At 43.7% G+C, this 21,183-nt stretch overlaps 1 protein-coding gene across 1 annotated transcript in view; it reads left to right on the top strand.

Moving 5' to 3' along the window:
- The first annotated feature begins 311 nt into the window (after nt 1-311).
- AK5 (adenylate kinase 5) overlaps nt 312-21,183 on the top strand; it is a 351,659-nt gene continuing 330,787 nt past the window's right edge. Inside the window, exons 1-2 of the mRNA XM_063939044.1 lie at nt 312-532; nt 15,046-15,232. Coding sequence (XP_063795114.1) covers nt 473-532; nt 15,046-15,232 — 247 coding nt within the window. The 5' untranslated portion in view covers nt 312-472. The remainder of the gene's footprint in view (nt 533-15,045; nt 15,233-21,183) is intronic.

Here is a 21,183-nt window from a genome sequence, read left to right as displayed (position 1 = left end):
TGTAATGTGTGCTGTGTGAGTCAGGGGAGGGCTGTGCAGTGTGTGTAATGTGTGCTGTGTGAGTCAGGGGAGGGCTGTGCAGTGAGTGTAATGTGTGCTGTGTGAGTCAGGGGAGGGCTGTGCAGTGTGTGTAATGTGTGTGCTGTGTGAGTCAGGGGAGGGCTGTGCAGTGTGTGTAATGTGTGCTGTGTGAGTCAGGGGAGGGCTGTGCAGTGTGTGTAATGTGTGCTGTGTGAGTCAGGGGAGGGCTGTGCAGTGTGTGTAATGTGTGTAATGTGTGAGTCAGGGGAGGGAGGGCTGTGCGGTGAGTGGGGCGGGGGGCCGCGGCTGCTGCTCTCAGTCAGTCAGTGTTATGTGTGTATACCGGTGTGTGCGGCGCTGGCGGCTCGGTCCGGTGAAGTTGGGGACATAGATGTGACAGGACCGGCAGAGAGGACGCCACAGCATCACATTAGCCCCCTGCAGCCCGGACATGAGCAGCTCTGACCCCAAGGAGTACCTGACCAGGAGGGAGATCCCCCAGCTATTCGAGGTAAGGAGGAGACCCCTGTCCTGTGCTGCCCCCGGGGAACCCTGCCCTGGTGCAGCTCACCTGGTGCCAGGTACTGTGTCTCCATTATACCCACATAGTATTATTATATAGTGTGCCATTCCTATACTACACATATACAGCATATTATACAGTATGCCATTCTTATACTACCCATATACAGCATATGATATAATGTGCCATTACTATACTACCCATATACAGCATATGATATAGTGTGCCATTCTTATACTACCCATATACAGCATATTATACAGTGTGCCATTACTATACTACCCATATACAGCATATGATATAGTGTGCCATTCCTATACTACCCATATACAGCATATTATATAGTGTGCCATTCCTATACTACACATATACAGCATATTATATAGTGTGCCATTCCTATACTACACATATACAGCATATTATATAGTGTGCCATTCCTATACTACCCATATACAGCATATTATACAGTATGCCATTCCTATACTACACATATATAGCATTATTATATAGTGTGCCGTTCCTATACTACCCATATACAGCATATTATACAGTGTGCCATTCCTATACTACACATATACAGCATATTATACAGTGTGCCATTCTTATACTACCCATATACAGCATATTATACAGTATGCCATTCCTATACTACACATATATAGCATTATTATATAGTGTGCCGTTCCTATACTACCCATATATAGCATTAGTATATAGTGTGCCATTCCTATACTACACATATACACCATATTATACAGTGTGCCATTCTTATACTACCCATATACAGCATATTATACAGTGTGCCATTCCTATACTACACATATATAGCATATTATATAGTGTGCCATTCCTATACTACCCATGCACAGCATATTATATAGTGTGCCATTCCTATACTACCCATATATAGCATATTCTATAGTGTGCCATTCCTATACTACCCATGCACAGCATATTATATAGTGTGCAATTCCTGTACTACCCATATACAGCATATTATATAGTGTGCCATTCCTATACTACCCATATATAGCATTATTATATAGTGTGCCATTCCTATACTACCCATATATAGCATATTATATAGTGTGCCATTCCTATACTACACATATACAGCATATTATATAGTGTGCCATTCCTATACTACCCATATATAGCATATTATATAGTGTGCCATTCATATACTACACATATACAGCATATTATATAGTGTGCCATTCCTATACTACCCATATACAGCATATTATATAGTGTGCCATTCCTATACTACACATATATAGCATATTATATAGTGTGCCATTCCTATACTACACATATACAGCATTATTATATAGTGTGCCATTCCTATACTACACATATACAGCATTATTATATAGTGTGCCATTCCTATACTACACATATACAGCATATTATATAGTGTGCCATTCCTATACTACACATATACAGCATATTATATAGTGTGCCATTCCTATACTACCCATATATACCATTAGTATATGGTGTGCCATTCCTATACTACCCATATACAGCATTATTATATAGTGTGCCATTCCTATACTACACATGTACACCATATTATATAGTGTGCCATTCCTATACTACACATATACACCATATTATATAGTGTGCCATTCCTATACTACCCATATATAGCATATTATATAGTGTGTCATTCCTATACTACACATATACACCATATTATATAGTGTGCCATTCCTATACTACCCATATATAGCATATTATATAGTGTGCCATTCCTATACTACCCATATACAGCATTATTATATAGTGTGCCATTCCTATACTACCCATATATATCATATTATATAGTGTACCATTCCTATACTACCCATATACAGCATATTATATAGTGTGCCATTCTTATACTACCCATATACAGCATATTATACAGTGTGCCATTCCTATACTACACATATATAGCATTATTATATAGTGTGCCATTCCTATACTACCCATATATAGCATATTATATAGTGTGCCATTCCTATACTACACATATACAGCATATTATATAGTGTGCCATTCCTATACTACCCATATATAGCATATTATATAGTGTGCCATTCCTATACTACCCATATATATCATATTATATAGTGTACCATTCCTATACTACCCATATACAGCATATTATATTGTGTGCCATTCTTATACTACCCATATACAGCATATTATACAGTGTGCCATTCCTATACTACACATATATAGCATTATTATATAGTATGCCATTCCTATACTACACATATACAGCATATTATATAGTGTGCCATTCCTATACTACACATATACAGCATATTATACAGTGTGCCATTCTTATACTACCCATATACAGCATATTATACAGTATGCCATTCCTATACTACACATATATAGCATTATTATATAGTGTGCCGTTCCTATACTACCCATATATAGCATTAGTATATAGTGTGCCATTCCTATACTACACATATACACCATATTATACAGTGTGCCATTCTTATACTACCCATATACAGCATATTATACAGTGTGCCATTCCTATACTACACATATATAGCATATTATATAGTGTGCCATTCCTATACTACCCATGCACAGCATATTATATAGTGTGCAATTCCTATACTACCCATATATAGCATATTCTATAGTGTGCCATTCCTATACTACCCATGCACAGCATATTATATAGTGTGCAATTCCTGTACTACCCATATACAGCATATTATATAGTGTGCCATTCCTATACTACCCATATATAGCATTATTATATAGTGTGCCATTCCTATACTACCCATATATAGCATATTATATAGTGTGCCATTCCTATACTACACATATACAGCATATTATATAGTGTGCCATTCCTATACTACCCATATATAGCATATTATATAGTGTGCCATTCCTATACTACACATATACAGCATATTATATAGTGTGCCATTCCTATACTACCCATATACAGCATATTATATAGTGTGCCATTCCTATACTACACATATATAGCATATTATATAGTGTGCCATTCCTATACTACACATATACAGCATTATTACATAGTGTGCCATTCCTATACTACACATATACAGCATTATTATATAGTGTGCCATTCCTATACTACACATATACAGCATATTATATAGTGTGCCATTCCTATACTACACATATACAGCATATTATATAGTGTGCCATTCCTATACTACCCATATATACCATTAGTATATGGTGTGCCATTCCTATACTACCCATATACAGCATTATTATATAGTGTGCCATTCCTATACTACACATGTACACCATATTATATAGTGTGCCATTCCTATACTACACATATACACCATATTATATAGTGTGCCATTCCTATACTACCCATATATAGCATATTATATAGTGTGTCATTCCTATACTACACATATACACCATATTATATAGTGTGCCATTCCTATACTACCCATATATAGCATATTATATAGTGTGCCATTCCTATACTACCCATATACAGCATTATTATATAGTGTGCCATTCCTATACTACCCATATATATCATATTATATAGTGTACCATTCCTATACTACCCATATACAGCATATTATATAGTGTGCCATTCTTATACTACCCATATACAGCATATTATACAGTGTGCCATTCCTATACTACACATATATAGCATTATTATATAGTGTGCCATTCCTATACTACCCATATATAGCATATTATATAGTGTGCCATTCCTATACTACACATATACAGCATATTATATAGTGTGCCATTCCTATACTACCCATATATAGCATATTATATAGTGTGCCATTCCTATACTACCCATATACAGCATTATTATATAGTGTGCCATTCCTATACTACCCATATATATCATATTATATAATGTACCATTCCTATACTACCCATATACAGCATATTATATAGTGTGCCATTCCTATACTACCCATATATAGCATTATTATATAGTGTGCCATTCCTATACCCATATATAGCATATTATATAGTGTGCCATTCCTATACTACCCATATACAGCTTATTATATTGTGTGCCATTCCTATACTACCCATATACAGCATATTATATAGTGTGCCATTCCTATACTACCCATATACAGCATATTATATAGTGTGCCATTCCTATACCCATATATAGCATATTATATAGTGTGCCATTCCTATACCCATATATAGCATATTATATAGTGTGCCATTCCTATACTACCCATATATAGCATTATTATATAGTGTGCCATTCCTATACTACCCATATATAGCATATTATATAGTGTGCCATTCCTATACTCATAAACAGCATATTATATAGTGTGCCATTCCTATACTACCCATATACAGCATATTATATAGTGTGCCATTCCTATACTCGTACTCATATACAGCATATTATATAGTATGCCATTCCTATACTACCCATATACAGCATATTATATAGTGTGCCATTCCTATACTACCCATATACTGTATAGCATTATTATATGGCGTGCCATTCCTATAACCATATATAGCATTATTATACAGTGTGCCATTCCTATACTACCCATATACAGCATTATTGTATAGTGTGCCATTCCTATACTACCCATATACAGCATATTATATAGTGTGCCATTCCTATACTACCCATATACAGCATATTATATAGTGTGCCATTCCTATACTACCCATATATAGCATTATTATATAGTGTGCCGTTCCTATACTACCCATATAAAGCATTATTATATAGTGTGCCATTCCTATACTACCCATATATAGCATTATTATATAGTGTGCCATTCCTATACTACCAATATATAGCATTAATTTATTGTGTGGCATTCCTATACTACCCATATATAGTATATTATGTAATGTGCCATACCTATACCCATATATAGCATTATTATATAGTGTGCCATTCCTATACTACACATATATAGCATTATTATATAGTGTGCCATTCCTATACTACCCATATATAGCATTATTATATGGCGTGCCATTCCTATACTACCCATATATAGCATATTATGTAGTGTGCCATTCCTATACTACCCATATATAGCATTATAATATATTGTGCCATTCCTATACTACCCATATATAGCATTATTATATAGTGTGCCATTCCTATACTACCCGTATATAGCATTATTATATAGTGTGCCATTCCTATACTACCCATATATAGCATTATTATATAGTGTGCCATTCCTATACTACCCATATATAGCATTATTATATAGTGTGCCATTCCTATACTACCCATATATAGCATTATTATATAGTGTGCCATTCCTATACTACCCATATATAGCATTATTATATAGTGTGCCATTCCTATACTACCCATATACAGCATATTATATAGTGTGCCATTCCTATACTACCCATATATAGCATTATTATATAGTGTGCCATTCCTATACTACCCATATACAGCATTATTATATGGTGTGCCATTCCTATACTACCCATATATAGCATTATTATATAGTGTGCCATTCCTATACTACCCATATATAGCATTATTATATAGTGTGCCATTCCTATACTACCCATATACAGCATATTATATAGTGTGCCATTCCTATACTACCCATATATAGCATTATTATATAGTGTGCCATTTCTATACTACCCATATACAGCATTATTATATGGTGTGCCATTCCTATACTAACCATATGTAGCATATTATGTAGTGGGCTATTCCTATACTACCAATATATAGCATATTATGTAGTGTGCCATTCCTATACCCATATATAGCATTATTATATAGTGTGCCATTCCTATACTACCCATATACAGCATTATTATATAGTCTGATATTCCTATACTACCCTGTACCAGTATAATCTAGCACCGTATACCAACATACCCACCTTGTACCAGTATAATCTAGCACCGTATACCAACATACCCACCTTGTACCAGTATAATCTAGCACCGTATACCAACATACCCACCTTGTACCAGTATAATCTAGCACCGTATACCAACATACCCACCTTGTACCAGTATAATCTAGCACCATAAACCAACATATCCACCTTGTACCAGTATAATCTAGCACCATAAACCAACATATCCACCTTGTACCAGTATAATCTAGCACCACATACCCACCTTGTACCGAGCGAAGCGAGCCCGCAAGGGGCTGCGTTCCGCTCGCCACCCCTGTCGGGATTGTGTGGTTGGGATTCCGGCGTCGGGCCGTTGGGGGTGCCAATTACATAAAAATGTTACCAGTTAAACGTTATTGTAGTAGTTTATTCTGTTATATACCGTGTGTATGTATTACCAGGTGATCCTGCTGTATTGCTCGTATAATCCACACACCTTTAGAACTTGTAATAAACTCCCTTTATTTATGAGTCAGCTGTAGGTTCCCAACCATTATGTAGTTGGTAAATAGTTACTATAGAATACACCTTGGGGGTAATTCTGAGTTGATCGCAGCAGGAATTTTGTTAGCAGTTGGGCAAAACCATGTGCACTGCAGGGGGGGGCAGATATAACATGTGCAGAGAGAGTTAGATTTGGGTGGGGTGTGTTCAATCTGCAATCTAAATTGCAGTGTAAAAATAAAGCAGCCAGTATTTACCCTGCACAGAAACCAAATAACCAACCCAAATCTAACTCTCTCTGCACATGTTATATCTGCCTCCCCTGCAGTGCACATGGTTTTGCCCAACTGCTAAAAAAAATCCTGCTGCGATCAACTTGGAATTACCCCCCTTATCCAATCCCTGTATTAGTACAGCTCACCTGTGCACCAGTATATAGCGCCTTCCTCCAGGCGATTACATTATACCATTATTACTGATACATTGTATTCTCATCATCAGACTATAGATGGTAGTGATATGATGCATGTTTTGTACTGTAGCCCCCCCAAATATTAATACAATCGTCATTTATTAATCTGGACTTGTAAAACCAAGTGTCGCACTTTAAAGATCATTATGTACTAATATAGCAACTAATGTAACAATATAACTCTTTCTACTCATACTTCGCACAGAAATACAGCACAGTTTATTGCGCATCAGGTTTAGATTGAAAGCAGTTTAACCCATGTATTCTCAGAGTGCAGCCCGTTCTGCGCTGTCAGGTCACTGATGGAGCGTGACGCTGCAGGATTGCACGGCTTTTCTGCATCCCACAGCTGTAAATAACGACGCATGCAGATCGATTACACTGGTGAGGTTTCAAGAGCACATAAGTGGCCTGAGGATTTCTCAGTGTAATTGTAACCCGTAAGAGGAGCGATCACTTCAATTATCCCGCTTGTTTGCACAAGGGGTAGTTCTAGTATAATTAGGGATATTGAAGAAATGCTTCAAGAAATAATGTCCTACAAAAAAATAATACATGGTGCCATTCTACTAATGCACCAATTCCAGGGCATTCCCTGCAGGAGGTGCCTGGTGTGAAAGGTGGTGGCGCTAGCAGGAGAAATAATAACTCTACAATGTCCTATTTTATGTATATGGCCCCACAAGGGGTCTGCAGCGCCTTACAAAGTATAGAAACAGAAACCGTACGAAGAAGAGAAATCGTATAAAAAATAGTTTATGGACGATAGAGGAGTTGCATTATTAATAATAATAATTTTATTTATATAGCGCTCTTTCTCCAAACAGGACTCAAGGCGCTTTAGCGGTCACTGCAGGTCACAGCCTTCCTGTTACTCAGATTTATTATAAATACGTCATATTTGTCACTGCAGCTTTACTGGAATTCTTAGTATACTATATATCGGTAGCATTGCTTAAAGGGATTCTCCACCCAAAACTGATATTGTTGTACTGTATGCTCACTCTGTTGGGTGATTGTGTAAGTATAATACAGGTTGAGTATCCCATATCCAAATATTCCGAAATACGGAATATTCCGAAATACGGACTTTTGTGAGTGAGATAGTGAAACCTTTGTTTTTTGATGGCTCAATGTACACAAACTTTGTTTAATACACAAAGTTATTAAAAATATTGTATTAAATGACCTTCAGGCTGTGTGTATAAGGTGTATTTGAAACATAAATGAATTGTGTAAATGTACACACACTTTGTTTAATGCACAAAGTTATAAAAAATATTGGCTAAAATTACCTTGAGGCTGTGTGTATAAGGTGTATATGTAACATAAATGCATTCTGTGCTTAGATTTAGGTCCCTTCACCATGATATCTCATTATGGGATGCAATTATTCCAAAATACGGAAAAATCCCATATCCAAAATACCCAGGGGCGGATCCAGAAAAAAATTACAGGGGGGGCACCATAAGGGGCGTGGCTTCGTTGGAATGGGCGTGGCTTCGTTGGAATGGGCGTGGTATTGCAGGAAAAGACTACCTTATACCCCAGTTTTGCAACCTGCACGCCCAGACGTTGGCCACCACAGGAAAGAAAAATAATCCTGATTCATGCCCCTTACATTATTTGTCATTTTTCCTCCTTATAGTAATGCCCAGTATACATTATGCCACATACTGCAATGGCCCTTAGACATTATGCCACACACAATAATGCACATGACACAGTATGCACATACTGTAATGCCCCCGACACATTATGCCACACACCGTAATGCCCCCGACACATTATGCCACACACTATAATGCCTGTGACACATTATGACATAAATTGCAATGCCCGTTATACATTATGCTACACACTGCACTGCCCCTGATACATTATAGCACATACAATGTCTGTGACACATTATGACACACAATGCAATGTCCGTGATACATTATACCACACACTGCAATGCCCGATACATTATAGCACATACAATGCCTGTGACACATTATGCCACACACTGCAATGACCTTGAGACATTATACCACAATGCCCGTGATATAGTATACCATACACCGTAATGCCTGTGACACATACCGCAATGCCCGTTATACCCTATGCCACACACCGCAATGCCCGTTATATATTATGCCACACTGCAATGACCCTGAGACATTATACCACATACCACAATGCCCGTGATATAGTATACCACACACCGTAATGCCTGACACATTATGACACACACCGCAATGTCCGTGATACATTATGCCACACACTGCAATGACCCTGAGACATTATACCACATATCACAATGCCAACGATATAGTATACCATACACCGTAATGCATGTGACACATTATGACACACACCGCAATGTCCGTGATACATTATGCCACACACCGTAATGCCCATTACACATTAAGTCCTACAGTAAGGCTTCTAATTACTTTTCAAATACCTGCTCATTGTCAGGGGTTTCATGCACTGGGTGTCATGCTCGTTGCCAGGGGTTTCATGCTCTTGGTTCCATGCACGGTGCCAGGGGTTTTCATGCTCAGTGTCTTGCTCGTTGCCAGGGGTTTCATGCACTGGGTGTCATGCTCGTTGCCAGGGGTTTCATGCACTGGGTGTCATGCTCGTTGCCAGGGCTTTCATGCACTGGGTGTCATGCTCGTTGCTAGGAGGTAGTCCTTGTTGCTAGGGCTGTGCTCCCAGTGCCACATATGTCCCCAGTGCCAGATATTCCCCGACAGTGCCACATATGCCCCCAGTGCCAGATATCCCCCCCCCCAGTGCTATATATGCCCCCAGTGCCACATATGCCCCAGTGCCAGATATTCCCCCCCAGTGCCACATATGCCCCCAGTGCCAGATATTCCCCCCCCAGTGCCACATATGCCCCCAGTGCCAGATATTCCCCCCCCCAGTGCCATATATGCCCCCAGTGCCAGATATTCCCCCCAGTGCCATATATGTCCCCAGTGCCAGATATTCCCCCCCCCTCCCTGCCAAATATGCCCCCAGTGCCAGATATTCCCCCCCAGTGCCAGATATGCCCCCTCAGTGCGTCCCCCCCCCCCCCGCTTCCTCCGCCGCCGCCGCTCCCCTGCTGTTAGGAGGGACACGGAGGGCACAGTGCACGCCTCCCTGTGTCCCTCCTGTGTCTCCGGCGGCCGCGGGTCACTCTAATAAAGGAAGTGCTCACGAACGGCACTTCCTTTATGAGACCCGCGGCCGCCGGAGACCCAGGAGGGACACAGGGAGGCGTGCACTGTGCCCTCTGTGTCCCTCCTAACAGCAGGGGAGGAAACGAGACCGCAGACTGACATGCGGACGCTCGTCCGCATGTCAGTCTGCACTAAATCAGTGCACAAAATATAATAAAAATAAAAATACAAAAATCAACTAAAAATGACAGGGGGGGCACGTGCCTTGGTGCCCCCCCCCCCCCCCTAAATCCGCCACTGAAAATACTTCTGGTCCCAAGCATTTTGGATAAGGGATACTCAACCTGTACTTGTATAAACGACATAATCTCCGTAAAAGTACATAAAACCCTAATGGACACTGCTGTACTATTTACTCCATGACCTACCTACAGAGATAAGGGCGAGGGGCGGTTGCATTGTGCTGACCTAGGGGGTCCCCTGCTATGGAGTTGAACGTTAGTGCTAGGGACCCACCAGGTGAGGCAACCTGGTCGCAGTTGGTGGGCCCAAAATTATGCTAAGCACCTCAAATTAACTCTGTTATATTGCCGAGTTTATTATAATTTTTCTGATTAGCAGTGTTTTCTATTTATAGTATGCAAGTGCATTTTCTCTTTATTTTTTTTTATTTTTTTATACAGAATATTAAGCAGACTAAATTTAGGGGGAGATTTTTCAAATCTTAGAGAAAGATACAGAATACAAGTTTCCCATACCAACCAATCAGATTCTGTCATTTTACAGTACCTGCTGTGCTTGAAAATGACAGAAGCCTGGTTGCAGAGCAACTTCCCCATTTTATCTCCCTCCCAGATTTGATAAATCTCCCCCTTTGTATTCATCTGTGGGATGTCCCAGGCCTTTGTCTACAGCAGGTTCCAGCGACTCTCTCCGTAATCAGACTCCGATGCTGTTGGTCCTACAGCGTCTCCTGTTTTTTTTTGTAGGTAACATAATTTTCTTCCGCACTGGTTTAACAAAAACAGAACAATTGATTTCAGTGGAGGTGTCCTTTGAGTAGTGTTTTGGTGCGTCTGCAGTGCGAGTAAGATGCAAATCTACTGAAAAAGTTACCACGCTACACTACTCGGCTCACTCCGCACAGGGCCATAGAGAGCTGGTCCAAACCTGGGTACTTTTAGGGCACAAGGCATGTGAAAATACCCCCTAAAAAAAAATTATAAAAAAAAAAAAGCACTGCAATACCGCATCTCTGGGCTGCGATTGCCTCTGCCTGATTGACAGACAGAGGTGGTCACGGGGCAGGAGGGGGCGTGCCAGTGGCGTTAGAACGCTGTTGGCGGGGTGCAGTCCGGACAATGCAAGCGCGTGGACCGTTGGGGCGGGCTGCGGCGGCTTCGTGACGTCACACACAGCCGCGTCCCCCCACATGTCAGAGTAAATGATCGTAGATGTGCTAAATTTATCAGATCTACGATCAGATCTGAATTACCCCCTTAGAGTTAGGCACCACCTGGGGAAGGTTAGGTTTAGGCACTGAGGGGGAAAGGTTAGGGTTTGGCTGCGGGAAAGGGGGGGTTAGGTTTTGGCACCATACTTATAGAATTAGAAGACATATGTCAGGAGAAGTTCCTTACGATAATCTCTTTAGTACCATTGATCTTCTATAGAATACCCAGTACACGATGGCTGTATATGTGACGGAGGTTTCTGTTCAATGATTACACAATATATGTAATTGTATCAGACGGTGCATGCTGGGAAATATCTGCTGCTAGTGATCGTCCTTCTGTGTCTGGTAACAGAGTGCACCCCCATGGCTGCAGAAATGAAATATATAAATACTACACGTGGGAGAATAGCCAGAAGATTACACAGTGCTGAGAATGACTAATAATAGACAGCTGTAGCTTCTCAGACGCAGCGAAATGACAAATAAAGAGATTTGTCTTTTTGTTTCAAGTGTTCCAGACGGTCCGCATAACACAAGCACATTGCTGAGCGGATACAGCCTGCTTTGTGACGGTCCCAAACGCTCCGCATGTCTTGTTTTTGGAAGTCAGGCTGCTGTTAGACTGTGCAATAACTATATTCCTGTATAATGTGCAACTTTACATTTTTTTCCCTTTAAACATGTTGTTGTGTAGTTCCATTTATTCTCATAAACTGAGTACACTGACATGGTTCTGATTTTACAGGTAACCTCTTAGTGTTATTAAGTCTTATTGCTACAGATAGTGAGAATAGAGATGTGCGTTCATTATAAAAGTCGCCAGGAAGGTGTACAAGGCGCCCCATTGACAGCATTGGCCAAAGCCTGATCTCCCCACCTATTTTCTGACGGAAGAGGCTCTGCCGCCATCTGTTAATCCTGAGCCACATAACATGCGCTCGCCACTCCGCAACGTTCATTTATCTTGTCTCTCAACACTGGACACGTGTTGCGACTGTGACACTTTAGTGGGCATCATAATGTCACAAAGCTTCGGTGTATGGCCCTATGGACATATACTGCGCTCCTCTCTTAATTCCCCCTTGCCTGGTGCCCGTGGGCGTAATCAAGTATCACATTTTGCATGCAAAGCCTTCCCGCCACTCAACGCAAGCATAGCGGTATGCATAAAAAAATATCGCAAAGGACCGCTCTCGCGATAAGAGCTGTCCTTTGCTATATGAGGGATCTGATTGGATCCTTCTCGGCACACAATGCGAAAAGAAGCCCATAGGCTATCAGGCAGCGCCATCTACAGATGGCGGCGTTGCCTACCGAGTCCAAGCTCTAGAATCTGTCGCATTGCCCAGCCTAGTGCGTATGAGAAATGCGCCCATACCACCAAAAAATAGCATTTTCGCAGGTTTGACTGCATTTTTACCTTTGATGCATTCTGTCTTTTAGCAGACCGGCGCTCTGGGTGCAGAAGACCGACCCTGAAATCCCAACATCGCTCACAGTGCCAGCGCCGGGAGTGTTAGAGTTAGGCAGCGGATGGGGGGCGGGGAGGCTAGGCTTAGGCACCAGAGGGAGGGTTAGGGTTAGACTGCAGGGAGGGGGGCGGTTAGATGGCAACCAATCAGCATTTATGTAACATTTATCATTTGCATACTATAAACATATACAGAGCACACTTCTCCACTGGCTGACTTCTCCACTTTTATCACTGCTTAGTACATGTCCTCCTTTGGGTGGAGGGTGAGTGGTTAGGCTGTAGGTAGTGAGGGTTGGGGGGGTTAGCATACTTACCTAAAAGGTGTACTGTCAATCAGGATGCCACTGTCTGTTTTCTGACCGGCAGCATCCCGAGCACCGAGATTCTGATACCATCCCTTCACCACTTACTGCTGACCGTGGTACGGGGGACTGTCCTTTCAAATCAGGATTGTTCTGCCAAAATGCGGATAGCTGGGAGGTATGATTTGGGGATGCAGTCAATTTACCTCCAATCAAAATCCCGACCGTCAAAATCCCGACAGCAATTGACCGACAGTCAAAATCCCGACATGATTTGGGTATCTTGTCCCACCAAATCCCATTTCTGCTCTTTGCATTCAGATTATCCCAGCTCTTCCTATCACAACGAGAATTCTTTGTCTTTGCACGCTGAGCACCGCGCTTAGCTGAGCAAAACTGGTGCATTCGCGCAAAAGCAGCGCACAGTGAGGCTGCCTCATAAATGAGGGTTTTTTGTTTTTTTTTGTACTCTTATTTTTGTTACACTGAGATCCTGAACTTCTGACTTATTGGGTAAATTATCAGTGCAGATTGTATGTGTAGACAAGAGGTGGTTTATCCCACAGCAGGGACCTGCCTTTGAACAGATAATAGCTGAGGATTGTCACTTGCAATTACTGCACAGAGGTGAACTAGCTAATGATAAAGGAATTCAGAGGCGTTCAGGAGTAGAAGAGGTGGCGGATTGTGAAGTGATCTTACTCTGCAAACACGGACGGAACGCGGTTAATTAGGAGGAATGGAATACTAAAAGCAATAATTATGTAGAAAGTGCTATCGCATGCTCAGATGGAAATGACCTTATACATTCTTATATGATTAATGCGCTTTTCCTTGTCAAATTGAAAAAGCAAAGTAATGTCAGGACTCAAACTCCATCCTCCGGGGGGGGGGATTCATGTTTATGAAATATTGGTGCTGGTAGCGCAGATCTGGCAATATTGAAATGGGGGCAGTTCTACAAACTGCAATATGATTAAATCATGCAGTAGGGAAACAATAGGCAGAATGCACCCTAACTATCAGTGTAGTTTCACTGTAGTATTATAAAAATTCTGCGTGTGTGTGTGTATGTGTGTGTATGTATATATATATATATATATATATATATATATATATATATATAATGGGAATATGTGGTCATATAAAAGCTGTATAACATCTCTTCGCACATTTCTGGTGGTAATCGTCATGTTACAATGGCAGTAACACTTGCAGATTGAAATGAATCAACTTGAATACTTTGTATTCACTCCGTATGTTTTGTCCCAACATTTCAGGGGCTTCTGAATGGATTAATGTATTACAGACCTGATGATCCTGTGGATTACTTGGAAAACTGTTTGCAAAAAGTGAGGGATCTGGGAGGATCGGAGAAAGTGAAGTGGGACACGTTTGTGGGACCAGACAAGAGGAACTTACCGCCGCTCAATGGTGGACAAGCTCGAAGATCCTTCTACAGAAATGGTAATTCTTATGTGTTTTATTCATATATGCACAGAGAAGAATAATTCTAAAGGACTGTCCACATCTAGACAGCACCCTCTCTTTCACTAGAAAGCCCCTAACTAGTCATTAATTAGTGGTCTTCTGGGTGCCCGTCCCATACATTACCTGACTTCAGCCATAGGCACAGAATGAGGACAAAATTTTATTATTGGAATTTCTGCAGCGGGGTACACTGGGGTTCCACAGGGATAACATTGGGGTGTAGAGTAGGATCTTGATCCCAGGCACCAACAGGCTAAAAGCTTTCACTGTTCCCAGGATGCACAGCGCCGCCTCCTCTATAACCCCGCTTCCATGCACAGGAGCTCAGTTTGTAAGTTGGTGTCATGCAGGCAGGTCACTAACAGGCAGGGCTGCTCCAGCAGCCCTGAAAAGAGCTTTTATAAGAAGAAATAGAAGACTTCAAGGGCTGCAGCAGAGGCACTCTAGTGCTAGATATCATTCTGACATCTCCTGCTGCAGCTCCATCGCCTCCCCCAGCGGCGCTGTATACTCCTGCGCCCTGGTTGTCGGGTACTTACAGCGGAGGCTTCCGGCGCTGCCTAGCGCACACACCTGCCGCTGCTCTCCAGGATCGCGTGGCCGCACCAAGGGAGGAGGTAAGAGGGTCACCCAGGCGGAACCCGCTGCAAACCGCGATCTGTCGCGGCCTTTGGGAGATGGGCCGCGTGCGCTGGCGTGGACACTGTGGTAGTAGACCACCAGGGCAAGGGCACAGGTCGGATTACATTTTCTCTGACGTCCTAGTGGATGCTGGGACTCCGTCAGGACCATGGGGAATAGCGGCTCCGCAGGAGACAGGGCACAAAATTTAAATGTTTGACCACTAGGTGGTGTGTACTGGCTCCTCCCCCTATGACCCTCCTCCAAGCCTCAGTTAGGTTTTTGTGCCCGGCCGAGAAGGGTGCAATCTAGGTGGCTCTCCTAAAGAGCTGCTTAGAAAAAGTTTGTTAGGTTTTTTATTTTCAGTGAGTCCTGCTGGCAACAGGCTCACTGCAACGAGGGACTCAGGGGAGAAGAAGTGAACTCACCTGCGTGCAGGATGGATTTGCTTCTTAGGCTACTGGACACTAGCTCCAGAGGGACGATCACAGGTACAGCCTGGATGGGTCACCGGAGCCGCGCCGCCGACCCCCTTGCAGATGCCGAATAGAGAAGAGGTCCAGAAACCGGCGGCAGAAGACGTCTCAGTCTTCATGAGGTAGCGCACAGCACTGCAGCTGTGCGCCATTGCTCTCCGCACACTTCACACCAGCGGTCACTGAGGGTGCAGGGCGCTGGGGGGGGCGCCCTGGGCAGCAATGTAATATACCTATTCTGGCTAAAATATATCACATATAGCCCCTGGGGCTATATGGATGTATTTAACCCCTGCCAGGTTCCAAAAAAACCGGGAGAAGAAGCCCGCCGAAAAGGGGGCGGGGCCTATTCTCCTCAGCACACAGCGCCATTTTCCTGCCCAGCTCCGCTGCGAGGAAGGCTCCCAGGACTCTCCCCTGCACTGCACTACAGAAACAGGGTAAAAACAGAGAGGGGGGGCACTTATTGGCGATATTTATAATATTTGAGCTGCTATAAAGGGAACACACTTATTAAGGTTGTCCCTATATATATTTATAGCGCTTGGGTGTGTGCTGGCAAACTCTCCCTCTGTCTCCCCAAAGGGCTAGTGGGGTCCTGTCTTCTATCAGAGCATTCCCTGTGTGTCTGCTGTGTGTCGGTACGTGTGTGTCGACATGTATGAGGACGATGTTGGCGTGGAGGCGGAGCAATTGCCTGTAATGGTGATGTCACCCCCTAGGGAGTCGACACCAGAATGGATGGCTTTGTTTATGGAATTACGGGATAGTGTCAGCACGCTACAAAAGTCGGTTGACGACATGAGACAGCCGGCAAACCAGTTAGTACCTGTCCAGGCGTCTCAGACACCGTCAGGGGCTGTAAAACGCCCTTTACCTCAGTCGGTCGACACAGACCCAGACACTGACACTGAATCCAGTGTCGACGGTGAAGAAACAAACGTATTTTCCAGTAGGGCCACACGTTATATGATCACGGCAATGAAGGAGGCTTTGCATATCTCTGATACTGCAAGTACCACAAAAAGGGGTATTATGTGGGGTGTGAAAAAACTACCGATAGTTTTTCCTGAATCAGAGGAACTGAATGAAGTGTGTGATGAAGCGTGGGTTACCCCAGATAGAAAACTGCTAATTTCAAAGAAGTTATTGGCATTATACCCTTTCCCGCCAGAGGTTAGGGCGCGCTGGGAAACACCTCCTAGGGTGGATAAGGCGCTCACACGCTTATCAAAGCAAGTGGCGTTACCGTCTCCTGATACGGCCGCCCTCAAGGATCCAGCTGATAGGAGGCTGGAGAATACATTAAGTATATACACACATACGGGTGTTATACTGAGACCAGCAATCGCCTCAGCCTGGATGTGCAGTGCTGGCGTGGCTTGGTCGGAGTCACTGTCTGAAAATATTGATACCCTGGATAGGGACAGTATTTTACTGACTATAGAGCAGTTAAAGGATGCATTTCTTTATATGCGAGATGCACAGAGAGATATTTGCACTCTGGCATCAAGAGTAAGTGCGATGTCCATATCTGCCAGAAGAAGTTTATGGACGCGCCAGTGGTCAGGTGATGCGGATTCCAAACGACATATGGAAGTATTGCCGTATAAGGGGGAGGAATTATTTGGGGTCGGTCTATCGGATCTGGTGGCCACGGCAACGGCCGGAAAATCCACCTTTTTACCCCAGGTCACCTCCCAGCAGAAAAAGCCGCAGGCTTTTCAGCCGCAGTCCTTTCGTTCCTATAAGAACAAACGAGCAAAAGGACATTCCTATTTTCCCCGAGGCAAAGGAAAGGGTAAGAGACTGCAACAAGCAGCTCCTTCCCAGGAGCAGAAGCCCTCACCGGCTTCTACAAAGGCGTCAGCATGACGCTGGGACCTTACAAGCAGACTCAGGGGCGGTGGGGGGTCGCCTCAAACATTTCAGCGCACAGTGGGCGCACTCGCAGGTGGACCCCTGGATCCTGCAGGTAGTATCTCAGGGTTACAGGTTGGAATTCGAGAAGTCCCCTCCTCGCCGTTTCCTAAAGTCTGCTTTGCCAATGTCTCCCTCCGACAGGGCGACGGTATTGGAGGCCATTCACAAGCTGTATTCTCAGCAGGTGATAGTCAAGGTACCCCTCCTACAACAGGGACAGGGGTATTACTCCACGCTATTTGTGGTACCGAAGCCGGACGGCTCGGTAAGACCGATTCTAAATCTAAAATCTCTGAACCTGTACATACAAAAATTCAAGTTCAAGATGGAGTCACTCAGCAGTGATAGCGAATCTGGAAGAAGGGGATTTTATGGTGTCCTTGGACATCAAGGATGCTTACCTTCATGTTCCAATTTGTCCTTCACACCAAGGGTACCTCAGGTTCGTGGTCCAAAACTGTCATTATCAGTTTCAGACGCTGCCGTTTGGATTGTCCACGGCACCCCGGGTCTTTACCAAGGTAATGGCCGAAATGATGATCCTTCTTCGAAGAGAAGGCGTCTTAATTATCCCTTACTTGGACGATCTCCTGATAAGGGCAAGATCCAGAGAACAGCTGGAGGTCGGAGTAGCACTAACCCAAGTAGTGCTCCAACAACACGGGTGGATTCTGAATTTTCCAAAATCCCAACTGATCCCGACGACACGTCTGTTGTTCCTAGGGATGATTCTGGACACTGTTCAGAAAAAGGTATTTCTTCCGGAGGAGAAAGCCAGGGAGTTATCCGATCTAGTCAGGAACCTCCTAAAACCAGGAAAAGTATCTGTGCATCAATGCACAAGAGTCCTGGGAAAAATGGTAGCTTCTTACGAAGCGATTCCATTCGGCAGATTCCATGCACAAACTTTTCAGTGGGATCTGCTGGACAAATGGTCCGGATCGCATCTGCAGATGCATCAGCGGATAAAATTGTCCACAAGGACAAGAGTGTCTCTGCTATGGTGGTTGCAGAGTGCTCATCTGTTAGAGGGCCGCAGATTCGGCATACAGAACTGGGTCCTAGTGACCACGGATGCCAGCCTGAGAGGCTGGGGAGCGGTCACACAGGGAAGAAACTTCCAGGGCGTGTGGTCAAGCCTGGGGACGTCTCTTCACATAAATATACTGGAGCTAAGAGCAATCTACAATGCTCTAAGCCTGGCAAAACCTCTGCTTCAGGGTCAGCCGGTGTTGATTCAGTCGGACAACATCACGGCAGTCGCCCACGTAAACAGACAGGGCGGCACAAGAAGCAGGAGGGCAATGGCAGAAGCTGCAAGGATTCTCCGCTGGGCAGAAAATCATGTGTTAGCACTGTCAGCTGTGTTCATCCCGGGAGTGGACAACTGGGAAGCAGACTTCCTCAGCAGACACGATCTGCACCCGGGAGAGTGGGGACTTCATCCAGAAGTCTTCCACATGATTGTGGTCCATTGGGAAAGACCAATGGTGGACATGATGGCGTCCCGCCTCAACAAAAAACTGGACAGGTATTGCGCCAGGTCAAGAGACCCTCAGGCAATAGCTGTAGACGCTCTGGTAACACCATGGGTGTACCAGTCAGTGTATGTGTTTCCTCCTCTGCCTCTCATACCAAAAGTACTGAGAATTATACGGCAAAGGGGAGTAAGAACGATACTCGTGGCTCCGGATTGGCCAAGAAGAACTTGGTACCCGGAACTTCAGGAGATGCTCACGGAAGATCCGTGGCCTCTACCTCTAAGACGGGACCTGCTTCAGCAGGGACCGTGTCTATTCCAAGACTTACCGCGGCTGCGTTTGACGGCATGGCGGTTGAACGCCGAATCCTAAGGGAAAAAGGCATTCCGGAAGAGGTCATCCCTACCCTGGTAAAAGCCAGGAAGGAGGTGACTGCACAACATTATCACCGCATTTGGAGAAAATATGTTGCGTGGTGTGAGGCCAGGAAGGCCCCGACGGAGGAATTTCAACTGGGTCGATTCCTACATTTCCTGCAAACAGGATTGTCTATGGGCCTCAAATTAGGGTCCATTAAGGTTCAAATTTCGGCCCTGTCGATTTTCTTCCAGAAAGAATTGGCTTCAGTACCTGAAGTCCAGACTTTTGTAAAAGGAGTACTACATATACAGCCCCCGGTTGTGCCCCCAGTGGCACCGTGGGATCTTAATGTAGTTTTGGAGTATGCACCCAACAAGCTGGGTGCTCCTGCTTCTAAGCAGACGATTGCTCGTTGGATTTGTAGCAGAATTCAACTTGCACATTCTGTGGCAGGCCTGCCACAGCCTAAATCTGTCAAGGCCCATTCCACAAGGAAGGTGGGCTCATCTTGGGCGGCTGCCCGAGGGGTCTCGGCATTACAACTCTGCCGAGCAGCTACGTGGTCAGGGGAGAACACGTTTGTAAAATTCTACAAATTTGATACCCTGGCTAAGGAGGACCTGGAGTTCTCTCATTCGGTGCTGCAGAGTCATCCGCACTCTCCCGCCCGTTTGGGAGCTTTGGTATAATCCCCATGGTCCTGACGGAGTCCCAGCATCCACTAGGACGTCAGAGAAAATAAGATTTTACTTACCGATAAATCTATTTCTCGTAGTCCGTAGTGGATGCTGGGCGCCCATCCCAAGTGCGGATTGTCTGCAATACTTGTACATAGTTATTGTTACAAAAAAATCGGGTTGTTATTGTTGTGAGCCGTCTGTTCAGAGGCTCCTACGTTTGTCATACTGTTAACTGGGTTCAGATCACAAGTTGTACGGTGTGATTGGTGTGGCTGGTATGAGTCTTACCCGGGATTCAAAATCCTTCCTTATTGTGTACGCTCGTCCGGGCACAGTATCCTAACTGAGGCTTGGAGGAGGGTCATAGGGGGAGGAGCCAGTACACA

Source organism: Pseudophryne corroboree, chromosome 9, assembly GCF_028390025.1.
Source record: "Pseudophryne corroboree isolate aPseCor3 chromosome 9, aPseCor3.hap2, whole genome shotgun sequence".
NCBI classification, from domain to species: domain Eukaryota; kingdom Metazoa; phylum Chordata; class Amphibia; order Anura; family Myobatrachidae; genus Pseudophryne; species Pseudophryne corroboree.
The sequence above is the reverse complement of the archived record's forward strand: the minus strand, read 5'-3'. Positions and strand labels throughout refer to the sequence as shown.